General features: G+C 43.1%; 1 protein-coding gene across 1 annotated transcript in view; it reads left to right on the forward strand.

Moving 5' to 3' along the window:
* Positions 1–26,197, forward strand: part of lcor (ligand dependent nuclear receptor corepressor) — a gene marked incomplete at its 5' end in the record, with an annotated part of 97,261 nt that overhangs the window by 62,499 nt on the left and 8,565 nt on the right. Inside the window, 5 exons of the mRNA XM_084075677.1 lie at positions 2,807–2,872; positions 9,354–9,433; positions 13,811–13,943; positions 22,577–23,158; positions 26,053–26,152. Of these exons, the coding sequence (XP_083931803.1) occupies positions 2,807–2,872; positions 9,354–9,433; positions 13,811–13,943; positions 22,577–23,158; positions 26,053–26,152 (961 nt within the window). The remainder of the gene's footprint in view (positions 1–2,806; positions 2,873–9,353; positions 9,434–13,810; positions 13,944–22,576; positions 23,159–26,052; positions 26,153–26,197) is intronic.

Genomic DNA, 26,197 nt, shown 5'->3' on the forward strand with positions numbered 1-26,197 from the left:
GAAGTGTGTACCTGTATGGTGACAGGTAGTCTGAGTGGTTCTGGAATCCTTTTAAAGTGATGTAGTGATGTTTTTGTTCTTGCTATTTTTCTTGTATTGTTTTACATTTTTCTTGCCTCCTTTTAATTTGTTCTTGATCATGTTTTTTTTGGTCTTGTTTAATATTGTGTTATTACATCTAACAGAGTGTCTACATCTTGAGATTTTGTTTTATTTGTTGTAGCTCCTTATGATTACAGTCCAATAATCATATTGTTGCTGTCAGGCACAAACCTAACAAAGTTACAGTTTTGGATATATGAGGTTTCCCGCCGACAGAGACGATATAGTATCTGCCACGCACACACACTCATGCACGGACACTAACTCTAATCCATTGGTTCTCAAAGTGGGGTCCGGGGAGCGGGGGGGTCATTTTTTAAATTATAAATCTTATCTTCTGGGGGTCCCTGGCACAAAACATTTTCAGATGGGGGGGTATGTGGCCAAATATATATCAATTTGGGGGTCCTTGGCACGAAAAAGTTTGAGAACCACTGCCCTAATCCATCCTCCCCAAATATTAGCCCTATATTCAGGGATGGCTGGCTTAGTGGTGTAAAGTAAGTAAGTATATTTACTCAAGTACTATACTTAAGTACACTTTTGAGGAATTTTTACTTTACTGGCATATTTCCCATTTTCAATACTTATACTTTTACCCCACTACAATTATTTGAAAACTTTAGTTACTAGTTACTTAGCAGATATACATTATTATATTATAAAACACACATTAACCACGCCCTATTTTATACATAGGCTATTTGAAAATAGAAGATCTACAAGTTCACAACCTGTAAGCTTGTAGATCGGCTATTTTCAAACATTTTAGTACTTTTACTTTTGGTACTTTAAGTATATCTTGATGACTTGATGATGTTCTTTTACTCAAGTAACATTTTGAACACAGGCCTTTTACTTGTAACAGAGTACTTCTACCTTGTGGTACTGATACTTGAGTAATAAATGTCAGTACTTTTTCCACCACTGCTATCGCTACTACTCCTGGCATGCTATGCTAGCAGCCAGTTGTCATGCTAAGCATGCTAATCCACAGAGCCGGGCTTTTGGCGGCGGCCCAGCCGTCTATTGGCCTCTCAACGGCTACCCAACACATAGCACTCATCCAGCAGCACCCAGTCAGCAGCACTACTTAACACCCAAGCACCCGGCCAACTCTCAAACCCAGCTGCCAAGCTCTTCCAGTTTGAAGTGCTATCGATCTGAGCTCCACTTCTTTTTCCCTTTCGACGTTACAGGAGGTCTCAGCTAGGCATTCCCCAGCCAAGCTGTTGCACAGCAATTAAGTGGCACTGTGCGCGCGTGTGTGTGTGTGTGTGTGTGTGTGTGTGTGTGCGTGTGTGCGTGCGTGTGTGCGTGTGTGTGTGTGTGTGTGTGTGTGTGTGTGTGTGTGTGCGTGCGTGCGTGCGTGCGTGCGTGCGTGCGTGCGTGCGTGCGTGTGTGTGTGTGTGTCTGTGTGTTCCATCTGCAGCTTGTCATAGCATTGGCTTTGTTAGAAATGAAAGGACAATAATCTTTATTAATCTGATAGTTTCAGAATTTACACGCCACAGTATGGGACCAGCATCAGGCTGCGAAAACAATGTTATTGAGCGAGCAAACACAATTCAACCTATTCCGTACAGTATGTGTTTGTTTTTATTAGTTTTTCTTTGAAAATGTTAGATCAGAGAATACTTTTATAGCATTTTTAAAATGTATTATGTGCATTGTCATAAAACTGGATGAATGTATGCAAACACAATTTTAGTTACTGCCTTCAGTTCTGGAATTCAAGCATTTTATTGGCCATTGTTATGTACCCGCTCCCACATCACTCCCTCGCTCAACTAGTTCCTCAATGCTTTTTCAATCGCATGTCTGCACTGTTGCCAGATTTTGTGCGAGAATACGCAGCCAGGTCTATGAAAACAAGCCCAAAAGAAGCGACTAGGCCACATGAGCTTATATACAGTATATCAACAAACTACTGTATAGACATCGGCTTTTTGAAAATAGCCGATCTACAAGTTCACGTTGTGAGCTTGTAGATCTGCTATTTTCAAAAAGATCTTGAAAATAAAAAGTTAAATAATATTTGGAATATATTTGAAAAAATATAAATCAGATGAGGGGGGATAGTCTGTCTGTCTATCCAACCTTCACCCCCCCACAGAGCAGCCAGCAGGGCCATGCTCCTCGTGGCTGCTGAGCCGCTATAGGGGATTCTGGGTTTTAGGATGGCTGGGAGAGGAGAGGAGAGGAGAGGAGACTGGTGGTGGTGGAGGGGGGGGGGGGGGGGGGGTCGTTTTTTTTTTCCCAGCTGGGAAAAAAAACCTGCAAGATGTATTCAGTGTTTCTCTCTATATATGTGGTTGCCAGGCAACAGCCAAGCTGGGGGTATTTACAGTTAATAAAAAAGTGAGTGACATTAGCTAGTGGCGTTATTAGCTAAAGCACCCATTTGCTCTTGAAGAGTTGAAAAGAAAAGTGACTGCATGCGTGTGAGTGTTGAGTGCGTGATTGATTGGCAACGTGTCCGACTGATTGTGTGTGTGTGTGCATACTGCGTAATTGTGTGTGTGTGTCTGTGTGTTTGTATGTGTGTGTATGTGTGTGCATATGTGCAGAAGGCTGTTTCATATTGAGCACAAGGTCTTTTATTCTATTGAAGGTGCCGTATATCTTTCTCTTCCCGCATTTCTGAACCCTTACACACCAAGCACTGAAGTCAACCTGTTTTTTTCTGTCTCCTTTTCTGCAGGCTTTGAAAGCATCCTGGAAGGCTTGTTTGGGCCAGGACTAGTCAAAGATATCACCTTATTTCAAGGTAAGCGATGAGCATACTGTATATATACATGCTGTTACACCACTGGTTCTCAAACTTCTTCATGTCAAGGACCCCCAAAAAATGAAATGTATTTGGCTGTCTATCCTATCTCAAAAATGTTTTGTACCAGGGACCTCCTCCAGAAGCAAAGACTTGAGTAAAACATGTTAGCATTAAAACATTATATAGACAGATATATAGATAGATATATTCAAAGATTTTCACAAATGTTCACAAATAGCAGATCTACAATGCAAAGAATGTGTACTAGATGGTTGGTTGTACAGGATGAACATTTTGAATTTTGGTTGTCATGGAAGCGTCTCGTATGAAAAGTTTTTTTCATTTGTTTTGAGCACCTGGGTAATAAGAGCACAAGCTCATATGATGTGTTTGAAGTGGATGAAGATGGAGAAGATGGAAGCTGGACAAAGTCCACACAAAACTAACGCATACGCGCTAATGGATGCATAAGGAGAATCATTTCTTTGGTGTTATTAACAACATCCACTCTAAACTCAGAAATAGTTACAAATGAATGGTCCGTGATGGATGAACTGCACTCAAAAACCCTGTTGTGCTCCTTATGTTGATTAGTTTTCTGTGGATTTTGTCCTTCAAACACATCATAAGAGTTTGTGCTCTTATCACCTGGGTGCTCAAAACTAATGGAAAAAAACTGTCATTAATACAAGACGCTTCTATACCAGGGACCTGTGCACAGAACACACTGAAATGTCTACTTCCTATTTTCTTAATATCAAAATCTTAGCCTGTGCACCAAGAACTGACACAGAAAGGTTCCTATCAAACATCAAAATGCATGAATGCAGTATGAAGCAGGCCCTAATAAGTCACTATAATGGACATGATGTGTCCATTATTGTGTCCTATTGGACCTATAACACACAACAAACGGTTTGTTATCACAGTCTTGTGGCCCCTGACTTCAAGTAATTTTACAATTGTGGCCCCCTGCCTAATCTAGTTGAATATCCTTGAGGTAGGGGGTCCCTGCTCCATCTCCCCATCAGTTTGGGGGTCCCTGGCCTGAAAACGTTGAAGACCCATGTCCTAGGACGAGTGGTACACTACAGAAATTCCATAACTCCATAACGGATCTGCCATACTGTCCTTGCTCTAAATCGCGTATTTTAATAGCTTTTTCGTTGCTCGACCGTAAGCCGCGCTTTGATGACACTTCCGGTCTGGTGTCTTATAGTGTTTCTATTATAGGTTGAAAGCTGGTTTTGTGACATCATCTGTTGTCATATAATGTGTTGTATAATATTCTATATTTTAATATTTTACAGTTGTTATCTCTGCCGTATGTTGCATTTTTAGCTGATGTTTTGTGTTTTATCTTTCTGTGTATCATAATTCAAATACCCAGACCTACTCATGATGACTCTGATGAAAAGTGAATTCATTCTTGTCCCGTGATAACATCATGGGTCAATTAATCAGATGTTGTACAACTGTAGCCAATCTACAAGCTCACAGTGTCTCGCATCGCAACTCGTTGAGAGCTTGTAGATCGGCTGTTTTCACTGTTTTCGAAGAAGAAAAAAAAGGAATCTTTTCCCCTGCAACGACATGCCCCAAAATAGGGGTAAATTATGAATCATTATCTTATTGAATTATCAATAATGGTGTATAATCGATTAAATCAACTACTTTGATTAACTGTTGCACTCTTAAACATACAGTAACCCGCCTCCAACACAGTGATACTTTAAATCGTTGCTGTCGGGCAGAAATCTCTTATATCCATATTTTTTTTTTTTTTTTTTTTCGTAAATGAACACCCTACTTGATCATACTACAGCGTCACTCAAAAGTATCAAAAATAGCAGATCAGCAAGCTCGAAACGCATCGCTTCGTGCTGCGTTTCGAGCTTTACAATCTGATATTTTTAGTATTTTTGAATTTGAGTCAGCAACCTTTTTGAAATGAAGTGCCATTATTTATTTTCTTAACAGTCAGTGTACCATAATAACTTTAAGTTTAATCATGACACCACGTCAAAATAAAACATTTCCTACTGATTTTAAGAAACCCTTAAACCTTTATTAATTGGTTTCTTCTGCTTTGAAATCATTTCTTTCACATCAGGACATTGTAATGATCATTAGACTCAGAGAAATAACCCACCTATCTCCCTCCCCAGTCGGATTTCAGAGTTTGAATGAATGTAGAATTATGTGCAGGATGCAATTTGCATACAGATATGAGGGGTCTTAATTTAGATACTACATTTTTGTTTTAATATTTTATATTAAACCAAAAATCCTCTCTCACACACTTATGCCAGTGTGCCAGTGATTACCCTCCACTGTGCCAATGTTGGCACCAGTGCCTAAGGTTCCCTAAACCCCTGCTGTAAAGTAACAGTTTTGGACAGAATGAGGTTTCCACCCGACAGAGGAATATACGAACATCTGATAGTAAAATAAATCAAGTACAGTGTTATATAAATGTCAAATTGTGGCATAGAATGTGATTTAATAGAATGAATATAAAAGAAGATCTTAAAATCAAATCTAAAACTCAATCATAATTTAAATAGTCATAGTCTTATGTCTCTCTCTCTCTCTCTCTCTCCCTCTCTCTCTCTCTCTCGCTCTCTCTCTCTCAATGTATAGAGAAATGAGGTCAAAATGGCCTCCTGGAGTCATGTGACCCAACCCCCACCCAACTTCAGGCATTTTTAGAATTTTTCAGGCGCGTCTTTTTCACTTATATGTCATGTGCAACAGCACACACCCACACACACGCACGCGCACACACACGCACACGCACACGCACACACACACACACACACACACACACACACACACACACACACACACACACACACACACACACACACACACAGAGAGAGCTGAGAATGCACACACCACTATTGACTCACATAGTGACCTACAGATACAAATATACTGTGCATGTCACCTTGCTTGGACTTACAGTATGGGTCCTCGTGCACGCACGCCCCCCAGCCACAAAGCGAGCGCCAAGCGCACACGCTCTGTTGCGCCGAGAGAGTGAGTGCGGGCGGGCGGGCGGACGGGCGGGGGGTCATGTTAGCGCTCGGATTGGAGCTAATTGGCCGCCTTCCTGGGGATCTAGTAAGTGGCACAACCACGGGGTTCAAGCACGCCTCACCTTTAGCCTTTTAAAATAAGACATTGGGAGAGGCAGCGAGAGAGAGAGAGAGAGTGAGAGACCTGTACCCACCACAATGCCATATGGAGGGAGAGAGAGACCATTGGTCAGTCTGTGTCGTTGTGAGGTTTTGATTGGACTGAGTCACGGGTCTGTACCGAAAGACTCAGTATTGGATCACGCACACACGCACACACACGTGTATGCACGCACACGTGTACGCACGCGTGTACGCATGCGTGTATGCACGCGTGTATGCACGCACGCACACACACGTGTATGCATGCACGCACGCACGCGTGTATGCATGCACGCACGCACGCATGTATGCATGCACGCACACACACGTGTATGCATGCATGCACGCACGCACGCATGTATGCATGCACGCACGCACGCACGCGTGTATGCATGCACGCACACGTGTACGCACGCGCGCACAAACACACAATGCCCGCCTCCTTCAGGTAGACCAGCGGTTTGTGCACTCCATTGTTTGGGCGATTCGATTTTCTGTTTTTGTCTATATCTCTTTATCATCAACGAAGCGTGTCTCTCCCTCTTATGCTTTGTTTCTCTACCTACCTATTTCATGCTCTCCACTCTCTCTCCCTCTCTCTCTCCCTCTCTTTCCCTCTCTCTCTCTGTCTGTCTCTCTCTCTATATCTCTCTCTACTCTCTTTCTCTGTCTCCCTCTCTCTCTCTCTCTGATGTGGGTCGAACGGAGGGTTTTTAAAGAAATGTAGCTCCATGGCAACAGCCTAGTCGTAGCCTCAGCCGTACAAAGTGGCTGTGTTGATGCCACTGCCCTCTCTCTCTCTCTCTCTCTCTCTCTCTCTCTCTCTCTCTCTCTCTCTCTATCCTCTTCCTCTCCAGTGTCTCTCTCTCCCTCCTCTCTCACCTAAATTAATTGTTTGTTATGAACTAATGTTTTCATGTCACCCACGCCACTCACTGGTACCGTTCTTTCATTCTTTCTTTCTTTCTCCGCTCAAAACTCCTCCCTCTCTCTCCCTCTCTCCCTCTCTCCCTCTCTCCCTCTCTCTCTCTCCCTCTCTCTCTCTCACTCTCTCTCTCTCTCTCTCTCTCTCTCTCTCTCTCTCTCTCTCTCTCTCTCTCTCTCTCTCTCTCTCTCTCTCTCTCTCTCTCTCTCTCTCTCTCTCTCTCTCTCTCTCTCACTCTCTCTCTTTCTCTCTCTCTCTCTCTCTCCCTCTCTCCATCGCTCCCCATCTCTGGGATGAATGGCGTTTCATATTGAACTCATGCAGCAGGCTTAGAGCTAATGACTTCACGCCGTTTGGCCAGCGACACATGCACGGTGCAGCGTACACCTGTTAAGAAGCGGCAGTGTGGACCGCAGGGTCGAGACCCTGTGATGCCAACCGTCCGCGGCAGACTTTTAAAGGAGTAGTTCACCCAAAACATGACTTATTTTCTATCAATTACACACCCCATGAAGTATTGAATTCATGGAGATTTTTTTGTTTTTGTTGCATTCCTAAGCCAATAATTTGATCACCAACGGAAAGATGCTAATGTATCCGGTTGGAGACAGAAAGGAGTCTCCTAATGGAGAGACCGCCGGTCATCAAATTATTATATATGGGGGGGGGGGGGGGGGGGGGGGTTAGGTTATGACTTTTACAGGGGCCAGTTTGGAATTGCAGCCTCCTGAAGGTATTTCTTTTTGGGCAGTTCTACAATCTACAAGCTCGATCTACAAGCTCGAAAACGTGTCAGGAAGCGACGCGTGTTTTGAGCTTGCCAATTGATTTTATTTGAATCCTGAATAGTAACAGTTTTGGACATACTGTACATGTATGAGGTTTCCACCGACGACATGACGATATGCTTTGCATGCTCCGTGTAGATGTATACACATAGACACGCTAGCACAGCAACAGCCAGACGCAGGCACTTACAACTGGGCTTTTTAAGTATCAATGTTTTGACATTCGTCTTTGTCTGTCTATCAATGGCTATACCTGAAAGAAGTCCTTGACAGGGCTAATGTATGCTGTATTTAAACATATGTTTTTGTGCAGACATCAGGGACACTTCTTTACAGCAAGCAAGCAATGAGACAATTAAATCTTATTAGCCAAGCTGTATACAAGGACATATATACACACACACACACACACACACACACACACACACACACACACACACACACACACACACACACACACACACACAAGAAATGTATGCATACTTTCATGCATGCATACAGTACATACAAAACACACACACACACACACACACACACACACACACACACACACACACACACACACACACACACACACACACACACACACACACACACACACACACACACACACACACACAGCGCACACACACACACACACACACACACACACACACACACACACCATGGCAGTCAGAGGCGGCCCACGCGACAGTTCATTGTCTGTGGGCGATGATGTTATCGTTTTCATATCAATCATCATCATCACGTCTCTGTTTAATTGTCCTGTGCTGCGTGTGAATCTGTGAAGTTGTGAAGTCGTGCTAATTTAATCGTCAGATGTAATTACGGTGGCCCCGGCGACTGGATTATTTGTATTATGCCGTTGTTTTGGATCGTGGGCCGTCACATCTGTCACTCTTCCAGGGTTCCCACGGTCATGATATTACTGGAAATATTTTGAATAAAAGAAAAAACTGTTTGGAATTAATCAAACTAGACCATAGCCGTCGGGGGATATGAGCACCCACGCGCACGCCATGGTCCGCTTGTTCCGCGGATGTGGCAACACCGGCGCTTGTTTCACACACATGATTTGGCAACCCGGGAGCCAGCGAACACAAAAACGTTAATAAACAGCTGACGTTTGGGGAAAGCCAAAAACGGGCTTCTGTGTTCCGTGCACATGGTAATGGTCAATGGCTGTGTGCAAATTCAGATTAATTGCTCCAGCCACTGAGGAGAACCGGGCAGAAGAGATTTTGGGCACAGACGCACATACGCACGCATAGAGGCACGCACAGAGATTTGTAGAATTATAGGATGTTTTGGAAAATGATATAATTTCCATCGTTTTTTTTTATTCATAAAAAACGTGTCCCAAAACATGTCTAGCGAAATACGTGTGGCTTATAAAGTATACAGGACGTCACGTAACAAAAAAGAATAGATCTACAAGCCAACAACACGTTTCAACGTGATACGTTGTTAGCTTGTAGATCTGTTATTTTTACCACACTGGTGTTATTGCACTATAGAATTGCTATAGGCCTGACTCTGTGCTCTCCTCACTGGTCTGACTCTGTGCTCTCCTCTGTTTACAGACTGCGAGCCTGAGGGGGTGTCGGATTGGTCGTTGGATGACAACTGTCTCTTCTGCTGCTTACGACGGGAGAAAGTGAAGGTAATTGAAGTTGTAGAAGTCCTTTTTGTGCCTTTTTTTTGTAAATTAACGCCCTTCTTGATCATATAGGTAGAGTCATTATATGAAAAGATATCACTTAACCCCACAAAAATGTATACAAAAGGTTTTTCAATGGATTCTGGTAGTATTTGTCAGGCTAAAATAACGTTCTAAAAATCGACCAAAATCTACGTGCCAGAAAGCTCATTTTCAAGATGGCTTGAGGAAACAATATTAGAAATTGAAAAACCCTTTGTATCAATTTGTTTTGGGTTAAACCATATATTGACTCACCTAATATTACAGCGTCACACAAAAGCATAACAAAATAGCAGCTCTGCAAGCTCGAAACGCTGCGTGAAGCGATGCATACGCAGATATGAATTTCTGAATCCTGAATTTGTGAATCCTGAATAGTAACAGTTTTGGACATAATGAGGTTTCCGCCCGACAGAGACGATATATTTTTCAAAACAGAGACCCGGAAAAATCTTCTACAGAAAAAACAAACACGCCGCAAAGTTGTAGAGCAGGGGTCTTCAACGTTTTCTGGCCAAGGGCCCCCTAGCTGAGAGAGAGATGAAGCAGGGACCCCCTAGCTGAAAGAGATATTGTATAGAATTGTGTTTTAGATTACTTGATCTGCTCTTTTTCCCTCTACACCTATACCTCTTTGCCAAAAATAGCCGATCTACAAGCTTGTAGATCTGTTATTTTTGGCTAAAGCTCTCCTAAGAAAAAGGATGCTAGGGTTCAAGTGGTTAAGGTAAAAATAAATCATATCACACAAAGATTTGGCGGACCCCTTGTAGTAACTGTGAGGACCCCCTAGGGGTCCCGGACCCCCTGTTGAAGACCCAGTACGGATGAGTTTTGGGTCGGATGACGATCCCGATTTTGGGTCCAGAACCAAATTCCGGTCCTAGACCACCGGTTACACTGATTTTGCAAGAGAGAGAGAGAGAGAGAGAGAGAAAAAAACAGGTCCAACCTACTTTTAAGGAAGAGTGAAACATAAATGAAAATCGTAAATTTGAAACTTAGATTTGTTGAATGTTTCTGGTTTGAGAACATTTAACTTGTAAGCAAACAAATTAAAAAAAGAAACACACAAACGTTTTGATAGATAAGTATATATTGTCTCTGTCGGGTGGAAACCTCCATTATGTCCAAATTCAAAAGCCTGTGGCTTCGCGCCAGGTTTCTAGCTTGAAGATCTGCTACTTTTGATGCTTTCGACAGCGACGACATTAAACTTCATTGAAAAGAACATTTAACTTTAATTATACACTGACCATGCAAACAAGTAGATATAAAATACACATGAACTTAATTATTGCCAATGTCATCAAAAAGCACACATACTGGGCTGACCTTTCGGCCAAACTGATATATGGGCTGGGATCTACAACAGGGGGTCCGCGGCCCCTAGGGGGTCCTCAGAGTTACTACAGGGGGGCCACCAAATCTTTGTGACAGGATTATTTTTTTCATTAACCACTTGAACCCTAGCATCCCTATTCTGAGGAGAACTTTAGCCAAAAATTGCAGATCTACAAGCTCACAACGCCTTGTGCTGCAAGGCGTTGTGAGCTTGTAGATCGGCTATTTTTGGCAAAGAGCAGATCAAGTACAGAGTGAAAGGTCAAGTTTACTAAGTACTGACAATTTACATGGTCAAAATGTCTGAAAATACACATTAACATGAATCCAACATGCACTGATGATAGTGCTGTCAAACAAGTCTTATGAAATGAAATCTATGTAATCTGCAACACAACACTGTGGGTGTGTGTGTGTGTGTGTGTGTGTGTGTGTGTGTGTGTGTGTGTGTGCGTGTGCGTGCGCGCGCGTGCGGGTGCGGGGGTCCCTGCTTCTCTCAGCTAAGGGGTCCCCTGCTCTACAAAGTCACAATGGAGTTGCTCTCCTCCAAGCAGATGGACTGTGGTTGCTTCTGTAAATCTATTGCTCTACTTCCTCTCCCTCCTCCTCCTCTCTCCATCTCTCATTCTTTCGCTTTCTGTCCTTTTTTGTTTGCCCCCAAAATTGTGGTTTTGTTGTGCTGTGCATATATTTGCATATATTTGTGTATGTATTTGCACATGTACTGTACTGTAGTACATCTCGGCTTGTCCAGACACAGTGAATTACGGAGTGTTCATTTAACTCTTAGACCTGTATAAGGGACCATTTTTCACACAAAATTTACACTCTGGGATGTTATTGTTTACCTCTCTCTGAGTCAGTAACCCTCTGCTGTCGAGCATCCTTACCCTGCCTCTCTCTCTCTCTCTCTCTCTCTCTCTCTCTCTCTCTCTCTCCCACCCTCCCTCCCTCTCTGTCTCTCTCTGTTTTGGTACTTGTTATTTGTGTCAATTCAACTGTCATGGTCTTGACCCCAATTTAGGTCCTGAAAGCGGCCCATCATAATGATTTGGGTGGGTGGGTGTGGTGGTGTTAGGGGGTGAAGGGGGTGGTGGGGGGGTTGGAGTTCAGGGAACAACATAAATTAGCCAGATTCCACTACACAATACTGCCGGTTTTGCTTTTGCTTTTCCTAGTGTTTTTATATTTTCTTCCTGAATCGACGATTCAACATACATGTTTTGCTCCTCCTTTACTTCACCTTTGTTGGGCTACGAGGTATACACGGACCCGTACCGACCGTGCATGGACTTTGGCTATTCAAAAATAGCAGATATGCAAGCTCATAGCACGGCACTCGGTGCCGTGCTATGAGCTTGTAGATCTGCTTGAAAAATCTTGTTTTTCTTTGCAAATCTTTGAATATATATTTTTTAAAGAGAACATTTGGTAACTCAAATCGTATTGCCTCTGGGGATTCTACAAATGTCTTCTAGAACCTAACAGCTTTAAAAAAGAAACATGTGTTGCTCTATATCAGTGGAGCCGTAAACATACAGAGCAAAACATCGGAGCAACCTGAAGCCTGTCGCTGCCAGTGTGTCCCGTGGTTGAAAATAGCCAATCGGTAAAGCTCACAACACGACGCAACGTGAGCTCGTAGATCGGGCTATTTTCGGCCGCAAGACGACACCATCGTACAACAAAAGTATAAATCAGGCTTGAATAGCCGTCAAACAAAAGCCACACATAGTCTCTGCATGTTGATGGCCCCTCTCATCAGCCAATCGGGGCTCGCCGTTAGCGGCAAGCTCTTTGTCCGCCTCGCTACCAATCATCTCGCGTCTGACTTTATAAAATGGCCGCCCTCCCTAGTTTGTTCTGTGAGATATGATTTTTTTTCTTCTTCTTGTCAGTTGATGTCCAATTATTTCCCCAGTTTGGTTTGGTTACGTTCGTCACCCTGTTATGGTCTTTGTTATGTGAGAAAACGTCACAAAGGATCCATCCCTCTCTCTCGGTACTGAACATCACTCGTTTGTCGACGTTGACCCGCTCAGCCCTCCCAAGGTCAACCATCTGGCTCCTAAAAACATCTTTACCCCCCGCCCCCCCCCCCCCCCGTCTCTTGCTTTCTTTCTCTTTTTTTTGTCTCTGTTTTCTCTCTTTCTCTCCTTCTCTCTGTCACTCTTTTTTAATTGTGCAAAATGCCAGAGGAGCCATAGTGGGCGGAAACAATTGATTCATTGATCTGAAGCTATGTCAACTCCCAGTAGAGAGAGGGAGAGAGAGAGAGAGCGAGGGAGAGGGAGAGGGAGAGGGAGGGAGAGGGAGAGTGGTAGAGAGACAGCGAGAGAGAGAGAGAGAGAGAGGGAGAGAGAGATAGGGAGGAAGGGTGAGAGGGAGGGAGGGAGAAAGAGAGGATCAGTTAAGAGAAATCCTAAAGAAATCTTTGCTTTTTCATTTGCGTTTTATGTTTATAGCATCAGCAGAATTAAGCGGTTACGAGGTCATTGCATCCCCCCTCTCTCTGACCATGAAGTGGAGGATGGGCTTCATCGTGACATTTTGTCTTATATTTTAATGTATATAAACTCCAGTATGCATCTTCCTTGAGAACGTGTCCCACTGCGTTTTACACAACTGACTGATTTGTGCCTTTTGCCCTGTGTGTGTGTGTGTTTGTCTCTGTGTGGCCGTGTGCGGCACATGCCCGCTGTCACGCTGTGTGCGTGCGTGCGTGCGTGTGTGCGTGCGTGCGTGTGTAGAGGTGTCTAACTGGTTGTTAGAGGGTTTCAACAACTTAGCATGCCCAAAAAGGAGGCAAAAAGGCTGGCAAAGTATTGTCTCTGCTATAATTGCCAGCCACCACATATGGCGGAGATGCTGCTACTTATTCCCAATTACTGCGCCTGTAATATTTGTGTCCTTGTATGCTCTCCTTTGTGTGGACATAAATAAATGGTTAAAATGTGTGTGTGTGTGTGTGTGTGTGTGTGTGTGTGTGTGCAGGATCAAGGTGTGGAGGGCAGCGCAGACGGCCAGGTGCTGTCTGAGAGTGAAGAGTACAAACAGGAGCAGTCCAGAATCCACCGTCTGGAGAGACAGGCCCAAGACTTCCTCAATGCTGTGTTCCACAGAAAGGGTACTTACCAAAACACACTGTACATTATCAATGCTGTGTTCCACAGAAAGGGTACATACCACACACTGTACATTATCAATGCTGTGTTCCACAGAAAGGGTACATACCTACCACACACTGTACATTATCAATGCTGTGTTCCACAGAAAGGGTACATACCACACACTGTACATTATCAATGCTGTGTTCCACAGAAAGGGTACTTACCAAAACACACTGTACATTATCAATGCTGTGTTCCACAGAAAGGGTACATACCTACCACACACTGTACATTATCAATGCTGTGTTCCACAGAAAGGGTACATACCTACCACACACTGTACATTATCAATGCTGTGTTCCACAGAAAGGGTACATACCACACACTGTACATTATCAATGCTGTGTTCCACAGAAAGGGTACATACCTACCACACACTGTACATTATCAATGCTGTGTTCCACAGAAAGGGTACATACCTACCACACACTGTACATTATCAATGCTGTGTTCCACAGAAAGGGTACATACCTACCACACACTGTACATTATCAATGCTGTGTTCCACAGAAAGGGTACATACCACACACTGTACATTATCAATGCTGTGTTCCACAGAAAGGGTACATACCTACCACACACTGTATATTATCAATGCTGTGTTCCACAGAAAGGGTACATACCTACCACACACTGTACATTATTAATGCTGTGTTCCACAGAAAGGGTACATACCACACACTGTACATTATCAATGCTGTGTTTCACAGAAAGGGTACATACCTACCACACACTGTATATTATCAATGCTGTGTTCCACAGAAAGGGTACATACCTACCACACACTGTACATTATTAATGCTGTGTTCCATAGAAAGGGTACATACTGTATACCACACTGTCTGTACATTATCAATGCTGTGTTAGGGTCAGGGTTGGGAGGGTTACTTTTAAAAAGGAATCCCCTACAGTTACAAGTTACTTGCTAAAAAATGTAGTCAGTAACGTAATCCCGATTACTCCATTTAAAAAGTAACTATAGTTACTTTCAGTTACTTTTGGATTACTTTTAAGTAGGGATGTCCCGATCACGTTTTTTTGCTCCCGATCCGATCCCGATCTTTTGATTTTGAGTATTTGCCGATCCTGATCTTTCCCGATCCAATCTTTTCATTTTTAAAAATATTTTTAAATTATAATTTATGCATGTAGAATTTATTTTTATCATTTATTTTGTAGCAATAAAAGACAATATGTCTCAAAACACTGGCTGACAGTTGAATTATTGCCAACAAAATAAATGTTAATTAAAGAAATTAAGACAAATACTGAATCTCTGAACATTGGCTTGCAGTTATCGCACATAACCAAAATACAATAATAATATTAGGCATGTCATTCAGGATGGAAAATAAAGTTGTCCTTTTGGGGAGAAGAGGAACTTAGAAGTCATTTAAGTTTAGCGTGAGGGAGAGGGTCTACTCTGATTACTACAGCAGGCCAGGGGTCCCCAAGGTTTTTTTTTTAGCTAAGGGAGAGATGAAGCAGGGACCCCCACTACATATTGTATAAAATTTGTGTTGCAGATTAAACCTTTTCATAGATTTCATAGATAGCTTCATAGACTTGTTTAACAACACTGTCATCAGTGTATTTATCAGACATGTCAAACTCTCAGTACTTAGTAAAGTTGAGCCTAGGCTCTGTACTTGGTCTGCTCTTTTCCCCTCTACCTCTTCTTGTTCCCCTCAGAATATAGGGATATTAGGGTTCATGTGGTTAATGTAAATACAAGAAAAAGGTCCTATCACGCAAATATTTGGAGACCCCCCAGACTTGATATCTACACTACAGAAAACATTCAGTTGGACATTAACACACACACACACACACACACACACACACACACACACACACACACACACACACACACACACACACACACACACACACACAGCTGACATTAATTAGTGCTGTCGAGCCATCGTTAATCAGTTAGTGTTACACAGCTGACTGCCAATATGCGCATTTCTGTTGAAAACGCATCACTGACAGGCTGATGAAGGCTATACATAGACTAGATAAAATAAATAGAATATACCAAGTTACTATCAGAACCTAGTAACAATCAGAACCAAAGAAAGACACTTTAATAGATTATAGTCCCTTTAACCAAACCATCTGATCAGTTTAAGGTTAAGAGTAAAGGCTTTTATGCAGGAACAGCGCTGCAAAGAGGACGAAAAAGAGAGCCACGATGTCTGTAGTGTTGCCTAGTCTGATTATTATAAGCCACTTTGGGCTCATTTTTCTGAAGTTGCTTGTAAATAATGGTAGAACTTGTAGATCGTCTATTTTCAAATAGCCAACATATATAAATATGTACATTGTTTAATGGACGACATATATAGCTATGAAGTGCGTTATGTGGCCTTTTATAGTCGCTTCTTTTGTGCTTGTTTTCATAGACCTATTTGCTTATTTCTCTCGCAAAGTCTGGCAACACCGCTGTTGATGCAACATTAGCAGCCTCCAGTCTCACTATGAGGATTTTTGACAGAGAGACGCGCTGGGCTCAACTCCAATCCATTGCGGTCTGTGTGCGGACTAGTGTGCGCTCTTGCAGGTGGTTGTTGTTTGGTGTTATAATAATTTATAACTTGTTTGTAAAATTAATGAGGGGAAGGGGAGAACGTAACCCTCCTGTAACGCCCGTTACAACACCCCCGTTACTGTAATCCAGATTACACATTTTAAAATGTACTCTAGGACGTTACCGTTACGTTTTTTTTGTACTCCGTTACGTAACGGCGTTACATGTAATCCGTTACTTCCCAACCCTGGTTAGGGTACATACCAGACACTGTCTGTACATTATCAATGCTGTGTTCCACAGAAAGGGGACATACAGGACCACACACTGTAGATCAGGGCTGTAACTATCCATACTTTTCTTGCTGATTATTATTCTGTCGATTATGTTTTCAATTGATCGACTAATCGAGAAGAGCGTGCTGAATAATCGTTTTAAATTTCAATTTACACAATTGAATGCCTCAACTCCTACATTCCAAGTCCTTGTCAGGCTGGGGGGGGTCCCCAGTTCAGAGATGATTATTTTGTGGGGTTGCGGCCTGAAAAGGTTGAGATCCACTGATTTAGAAAATACACAGAAGACACACTAGTTTACATTTTAAATACTAGTGCACTGGCAATTAACACTGCTGCAGACTAATGACCCTGTATTTATTCACACGTAGCACCCTTTGTTGACAGAAGTGTGACACAAGTACTGTTAACATCCATAAATTATATTATTATTATCCAGAACAGCTACGTGTGGGCTATATTTTTCAAACTGATTAAGTCTATCTCTGCTTTAATTGCTTTAATGTCACTTAGAACATGTCTAACAACAACACAATAGTTTGAAGGTTTGAGTCTCTATTTTACAAGAAGAAAATAAGGTCAAGCAAGTCCTTTCATTAATTAATCAGTTAAGTTAATCTGCCTGATTATTGAAAGTGCTGGTAAAATAATAAGGTGATAAAGAACTAAATAAGTAAATGCACATCACAAAGGATCTGATCCCAAGCAGACATCTTTTCTAAGTACCCAAAGACACTTTACATGGGGGGTGAGAAAACAACAATAGATACACGACTTTATTAGGTGAAAAAACACAAAGAAAAGGCTAAGACTAAGGAATAAAATCAATTGAAACAGAGGAATGATGAGAAAAGGGGTGTGTGTGGAGTTAGCTGGGGAAAGACATATTGAAGAGGTGGGTTTTGAGAGCGGTTAGGAAGGTTTGGAGGATGGGAGCTTCTCTGAGAGTATTGGGGAGTGCATTTTAGTCATTATGCCACTTTCCCCCTTGGATTGGGAGGCATAGCAGAGCACGTGTCTCCTCCAATACACCTAAAGTTCCCTGTCCGCTTCTTATACGCTGATAGTGAGGAGATTCACTAGAAGAATGTAACACATGCTATTCCTCTCGTCTACGCACCCCACTGAACATGCATGCACCGACCCGTAGGGCTTTGTGTTGTTATAATGTTTCAAAACCCCCCCCCCCCCCCCCCCCCCCCCCCCCCCAAAAAAAAATCCACATTTTATTTCAAGAATTTTTGAAAATAGCAGATCTACAAGCTCTCCAACAAGCTACAAGCTGTGTTTGTTGGAGAGCCCGGCCAAGCCAGAAGCACCTTGGACGGTTCAAACCCCTAGTCCCCGCGGTGATGGGCAGGAGCTTTATCCCTATGCCCGGACGCTACCCCGAATTTTTGTCAGTCTATTGTTTGATTATTTCAACACATTCTCACACATAGGTGTCATTTATTGCTGCTCTGTCATTTTCACTCCCTAATGCATCACTACAGTATAAGACTACAAAAAACGAAAACGCTCGTATTGGAGCTTTAAAATAGTACTTGAATCGAGGAATTGGACAGCTGCCTTGTGGCTTACCTGATAGCAGCGCTTAGCTAGTAACTGCAACCTCCGGTGATCGACTCCCATCGTGGGTGGGCCTTTCTTTTCTCTCTCGACTTTTTTTTTCCTCTCTCCGCACAGTTTTTTGTGAGGTTAGGGTTAGGTTTAGGTATATTTTTGTGAGGTTAGGTTTAAGGCATAGTTTTGTCAACATGCAACGTCGCCATTGGCGTCCAGTCTTACCAAAGCTTGATGTTTCAGGGCTTCTGACAGAGTGGTAAAATGTGAAGCCTTGGGAGTGAGAACGGGTTGTCTATTTTGTTTTAGAAATATGCACATACTGTGGAGTTTTTATACAGCACAGACACCTCTCATACCAGACAGTATACTGCAACACGCTTGATGTGTCAACCTGTCCACACAGTGTCCCTGTCCACTCTGTAACAGAATGATGTTGACTGGGGGTGACGTGGTAGGTCAGTGGTTCTGAACCAGTGGTCCGGGGACCACCAGTGGTCCTTGAGGAGGTTCCAGGTGGTCCCCAGCTAAATGATAGAGAGTTGGTAACCAAATGGACCCTTATAGATATTTTACCAAACCCTTACGGGTCCATTTGGTTTCATTTTACGCTCTCAAGAGTTAAATTATTGTTAAACATGGAATTGTGGACAAAATCTTATCCAACGATAACAAAATATTCAAAGTTTTGGATCTGAGAGGGTCTCAAAATGTCTCAAATGCCGCATAAATAACGGACCTTGATATGAAAAAGGTTGAAAACCGCTGCGGTAGGTGGAAGGGTGGGTGTGTGTGTGGGCGGTTGGCCGGCGGGATCCTATATGGCTGTCAATGTCGTGACAAAGGAGAAGTTCCGTGCTTGGCTCCATGCTTGTTTTGTTTTATTGTTTTATGGTTTGGTTTTTCTTTTTTTAGACTGGATTTTTATTAGTGAAGAAAACAGATGTTCGTCCAATCAATGGCAGGACCTAATCAATCTGCCCTGCGCTCAAACACCCTGCCCAAGGGAAATTGCCACTACAGCGGCTATATACAGTACACACACACACACACACACACACACACACACACACACACACACACACACACACACACATACACACACACACACACACACACACACACACACACACACACACACACACACACACACACACACACACACACACACACACACACACACACATTCTGCTGTGCTCTAATATTACATCTCCAGTCTATGGGGGGGAGGGGGTTGAACTTCCTTCCTGCCGTGTTGTACTGTACCTTCACATAATGTTTTGTTCACATGGACTCACACTGATGCCTGTCTGCACGTCTGTCTGTCTGCTGACGGCCCTGTTTACTTACTGTAGGTACAGTACAGTACCTCCGGAAGCTTGTCCTCTCAGCGTACAACAAAGCACAAGTTCCTTTTCCCCCCAAAATGTAATTGTTGTCCAAAAAGGCCTCGTGCATGTGCCCCAAAGCCTGCCTTTGTTCTATAGGGCCAGGGGAGGTCCCAAACGTTTTCAGCTCGAGAGACCCAAAAGATACCGTTGGTGTCTCCCACGGGACTTACAAAAAAACATACAAAAATACATTATGAATTAACCACTATATATATAACCACCTGAGTCCGATTCTACAAATGTCTTCTAAATCCTTACAGTTTTCTGAAAAATTGATGTTTCTATGTCAGTGGTGCTCAAACCTTTTCATGTCAAGGACCCCCAAAATTATATGTATTTGAATGTGGACCCCATCTCAAAATTTTCCAGGGACCCCCAGAAGCTAAGATTTGAGTTAAAAATATTTGCTTTAAAACTTTATATATTCCAAGATTTGCACAAGTTTTCAAGATTTTTCAAAAATGAAGTAAGTTATAGCACGGCAAGAAGTGACGCGCTATGAGCTTGTATATCTGCTATTTTTGAATAGCTATGCTTTCCCGGTTTTAATGGGTTAACAGTGAAAATAGCCGACCTACAAGTTCACACTTTCTTTTAGTTATTCAATGTTTTTTTTTTTTGTGTGAAAATCAGATTACATTTTTTTTGTGTGAAAATCTAATTTAAAGGAATTGTATGAAACGTATAAAAGCTCCCCTGTACCTTCACATTGGCCCTTTGTCACTAATGGCCTACACGGTGCACACAGGCAGTATTACACAAGGACCTTTCATATGAACACAGTGTCCTCACCGTACAGAAACAGTACATTGCCTTAAATGTGCAGTAGCACTGTATGCAGGATTAAAGTCCTGTATCTGCGTGGGTTTGGGATTATTTCAGATGAGGATTAATTTTTTTTTAGGGGGGCGAATGTATTGTTCTGAGGATTTGGGTTTGGATGTACTCTATATGCGTTCAGCATCCAAATATTATAGACTGTACATGTGCAGTATTTGGGACAATACCGGATTAGTAACCACACACATTATTATGTTTTTGTGTTGTTGTATAACTTTTTTGCTCGACAATAAGATCAACGTCCTGGTGTTTTGATCTACATTTCCTCTCACACAGCAGGGGGTGAGAGTAATTACACAGTATATGTGGTGTTCCGTGTTATGCGATCTAACCATAGGGATGTTTAACTCTGAATTTCATTTCACGACCAATTAACCGACCTTCGTTAGCGGTTAATTAACCCATTAACCGGTAAGATTAAGACAAAAGCACATTGTTTTGAAATGAAAATCCCATGGCATTCCTGGCCGTCTCGGCTGAAGTGTGCCAGGTTCCTTATTTCCCTGTGTTAGATGTATAAGGTAGCAATCATAAAGCACTGAAAGCAGCTTTATGCCGTAGAGGCTGGTCCAAGTGGGGAAATAAGGGGGACATAAAGTAACTTCGCGCCCATAAACAAATAATAATAACAACAACTAGAAAATGTGCTCCTCGGAGCACAGGTCTCCGCCAGTACTGTTCCTGATTAATCCTGTCTTACCTATTTGTATTACATATTGTCACGTGTCACTTGACCAATGTTGGCTTGGCTGATGGAAGCTCACTTAAAAAAATATAAATGTTTTTTTTTGACCTATTTATAGGTTTCTATTTCGTCATGCGTCTCGCTAGCCAATCAAAGCACACCCTTTCAACATATTGTCACGTGTCACGCGAAGCTTGACCAATGTTAGCTTGGCGGACACACGGAAGGACGGAGACGAAAACATACTCTCCACCTCTGGCGGAGACAACAACAATAAAACTGTTAGTATTTACCAGTCCAATTCTTATGTTCTTATGTTCGGTCTACCAGGCTTATTCGAAGTGTGTGGTAGTTCTACTGTAGTTGTAATGCTAGCTGTAGTTTACAGCTGGGGTCTTCAACAGGGGGTCCGGGACCCCTAGGGGGTCCTCAGAGTTACTACAGGGGGTCCGCCAAATATATTTTTGTGATGGGGAACATTTGCCGAAAATAGCCGATCTACAAGCTCACACTGCTGCGAGCCGTTGTGAGCTTGTAGATCGGCTATTTTCGGCTAGTTCGTGTAGAGGGAAAAAGAGATGACCAAGTACAGAGCCAATGGTCAAGTTGACTAAATATTGAGGGTTTATTAGCATGAATCCAACTATCTATGAAATCTGTGTTGCATATTAAACTTTTGCCCAGTTTTATACAATATGGGGGTCCCTGCTTCATCCGTCTCTCAGCTAGGGGGTCATTGGACTTAAAAATGTTGAAGACCCCTGGTTTACAGTATGTTTGTGACACGTGATGCATGTACATGCATCACTGTATACTGTCAGTGAACATGTGGCTGCCGTTGGGCACAAAGCCACACACACACACACAGTACAGTACATTATCTGTCAAACGGATGCAAACCGTATATTCTGCTAGTGAATTGATTAAAGACCGCCTGAGTTGGACTGATGCTCATATAGCATCTATAGGAACATGGGGTTTTCCGATGGCCCAAGGGTCATGTGAAAGCAGCGATGTAACCCAATTGTAATTGTCCTCTATTAAATTTAGATGAGCCCAAAAGGCAGGGCTGAACGAACGATGATGAATTCATGTTGTCTTTATTTTTCGTTCCTTCTAGCCAGTGGGCTCAATGTTTCCCACAGCAGCTGAATATACCGTACTGAATATACTAATATACTGTATACTGAACAAGAGAACATGGTAATAACTGAGCGGACTCCCAGAGGAACACAAAAATCAAATGTTTGTTTTTGTCTTTTTGTCTCCCTTCTCTCCCCAGACCTCCCACGTTTCTCAGACCCCCATATCCCTCTAGTGGCTCGTGAGATCATGCAGCGAATGATCCGCCAGTTCGCTGCCGAATATACCTCAAAAACTACTCAGGACGACCCACCCCTGCCCAACGGCACCATCAAGGACCAAAGCCTGCCGAGAGCGGCCTCTGCGGCCCCGGCCCTGGACCCCGACGACGCTCCCGGGGTCTCCCCACCATCCGGGGGGCCGCTGGCCCTGCTGCCGGGACCCCCCAGCTCCTCCCCACCGTACTCCCCCTCCTCCTCCCCTTCCCCGACCCCGGGCCCGGGCCTCAGCCCCAGCGCTGCCCCTGCCGCCACCTCAGTGCCCACCACCTCCTCCTCCTCCTCCTCCTCCTCCTCTCCTGCCTCTGCCCTGAGCGGCGACGGCACCAGTAACGGAGGAGGAGGCGGCGGCGGCAGTGGGAGCGCCGGTGGCGCTGTCGTGGGCGCTGCTGCCTCTGCACAGAACCCCGTCCTCAGCAAGCTTCTCATGGCCGACCAGGACGGCCCGCTGGACCTCACCGTTAAGAAGAACAACGACCTGGACCTGGAACCCAGCGAGCAGGGTAAGGACACACACACAAACACACACACACACGCACACACGCACACGCACACACACACACGCGCGCGCACGCACGCACGCACGCACGCACGCACGCACGCACTTACAGTATATTGTTAATGTCCTGCAGAAATCCTGTCTGCCTGTTTTGTTGATACTGTTGACAGCTGCCATTGTCCGTCATGTGCATGTTTTTATGTTCATAGCGGTGGGACAAAGCCAAACCATTCAAATACATCGCAAGATCCATATAAATACAGGGCAAATGGCAACCGTTGTTTACTAGTTATAAAGATTGACATTATACAGATGCGCGTTTTTAGTTAGAAAGTTCAAGTCACAATGTAAACAAATACACCTTTGTTCCCCCCCACGTGCACGCACGCATGTACGATCGCACGCACGCATGCTTGCACGCACCAAATAGTTTTGGCCGCTCCCCGAGTGTAACCAAAAATAAATAAACTGGCAGTCCAATCCAGATTAAAGGGACGGTGCACGGTTTTAGGTCCTATCACTAAACTGACTGCCAGGTTAAAGGGACAGTGCACGGTTTTAGGTCCAGTCCCTAAGCGGAATGCCAGGTTAAAGGGACAGTGCAGAGTTTTAGGTCCAGTCCCTAAGCGGAATGCCAGGTTAAAGGGACAGTGCGGAGTTTTAGGTCCTGTCCTCCATTTGACCGTTCACCTACTTTTAAACAAGCTTTTTGGAATCTGCTTACAGTAAGCCTTTCCTCCCAAACAAATGTTGAATTCTTGCAAAAACCTGCACCCTGCCTAAACACACACAAACACAAACACACCCACACACACCCTGTAACTTTGCCACTAGAAATTAAAGTATAGGTTGAGATTATCCTTTAACTCGGATAATAGAGAAGATAAAGTTAAGTACATTCCAAAATGACACGACTGAATTTAAAGCTCTTTTAAATAGTAAAGCCTTAATTATTTGTGTTCGGCATCAGGTGACAACCAGGTACAGTAACATGTTTTCCTTTTCCCCCAAAGTGGCGTTATAGCATTTTTCAATTATACTTTTCATACGCATGTGATTGTGTTGTTTATTTTTCTCCGTAAGCCCTATGCTCTGCCACCCTGGACATCTGAATATTGAAATGAACATTTTAACCCATTTAGACCTGTTACACCTATTCCTTGTTATACCTTTTCCAAGATGGGAATGCCTCTGTGTCATTTTAGCTGTAGTGCGACTATATCGCTGTTGTCGCACTACAGCGTCACACAACAGCATCAAAAGTCGCAGATCTACAAGCTCTCGCGCCACGTTTCGAGCTTGTAGATCTGCTACATTTGATATTTTTTCATTTGAATCCTGAAAAGTCTCAATTTTGGATAACTTTTTTTTTTTTATATACGTTTTCCAGAAAACTTTTAAAGGATTTAGAAGGAGTTTTTAGAATCGACCTCAGGTCTTAATCGGTTAAAATCACCTCATGTTGGGGTTTTACTTCTGATCAAACACATGAAAGCGCTGAAGATTATAGAGACAGTCTCAGGTCCTACTGTCCATATGGGAGAAGGTCACGGGGTCAGCTGCACTTTGAGGATTACACTAACACAGAATGGGGTGAGTGAGTGAGTGAGTGAGTGAGTGAGTGAGTGAGTGAGTGAGTGAGTGAGTGAGTGAGTGAGTGAGTGAGTGAGTGAGTGAGTGAGTGAGTGAGTGAGTGAGTGAGTGAGTGAGTGAGTGAGTGAGTGAGTCTGTGTGTGTGTGTGTGATTTTGTTTGCGTGTGTGTGTGACGTGTGTGTGTGTGATTTTGTTGCGCGCGCGCACACGTGTGTGTGTGTGTGTGTGTGTGTGTGTGTGTGCGCGTGCACGTGCGTGTGTGTGTGCGTGTGCTCCCACAAGACATTCATGTAAAACACCATGGTAGGATGGATTAGTTAGAAAATAATGATCGTTGCGATTAATAAACAATGCAGTGGGATTAGTGACATTGATTTTCCACACACATTAGAATTTTAACCACATAAACCCCATTATGTACGTTGTTGAGCGGAGTCCCTCAGGGCTCTATACTAGTGTATTTTCTGTTTTCCCCTCAACATTAAATATCTCCGCTTTAGGAAGCTTTGTAAGCTTGTAGATCTGCTATTTTAATGCAAAAGTTCTCCCCCCAGAATACGGATGCTGGGTTTTTAAGTGGTTGAATTGATATTGTGTGTTCAACACAGAGAGTGGCTATTTTAGTAACGCATTATTGCGATGGATTATGAGCTTGTAGATAAATATATATATATTTTTTTAATATATATATATTTTTTAAAAGGGTTTGTTTACAGCATCAAGGGAAAGACTTAGATATATTTCCCGCTTTTCTCTTTTCTCACCCCAGAGGACTATGCCCATACTGTTAACATAACAAACATTCAATTATGAAAAGGACTAATATAAAGGAAAAACAAAACAAAAATTAAACAAAATAAAATAAAAAAATAAGTATCGAACAGAAAGGAAAAAAATAATAACTAGGCAAACACACACAGTTAACATAACCCTTGTGGATGTTAGTTGTGGTGTACAGTTTTATAGTACAAGTTTAAATAAAAAGATATTTGACATTTTTAGAAAAGGTTTATACACATCTCTGTGTAAAATAGAGGGATACAGGGCGTTAAATAAGGACACACCAGACTGAACAGTGATGATGAAAGACTTTTTTTTCTTTCCTGCTGCTTTGAACTTATTCAGCAGACTAAACGCCCAGTGAGAGCTACAGTATTGATCACATGACCCCAACACATTGTTTTCCTCTGACCCGCTGTGTTCCTCTGCGGCTGTGTTTGTGTGCATTGTATATATACGTTTGTGTGTGTGTGTGCGTGTGTGTGTGTGCGCGGGTGTGTGTGTGTGCGTGTTGTGCTCCTCAGAAGATGGCGTCCTGGACCTGTCCACCAAGAAGAACCACAGCGTGGGCGGCGGCCTCCTCAAAACCTCTCCCGGCTTCTGCTCCACGCCTGGAGTCAAGGGGTGAGACAGACAGACAACAGCACTAGTACTCAGCACTAGAGTTCT

The sequence above is a fragment of the Gymnoscopelus microlampas genome, assembly GCF_963454915.1.
Source record: "Gymnoscopelus microlampas genome assembly, chromosome: 2".
Taxonomy (NCBI): Eukaryota; Metazoa; Chordata; class Actinopteri; order Myctophiformes; family Myctophidae; genus Gymnoscopelus; species Gymnoscopelus microlampas.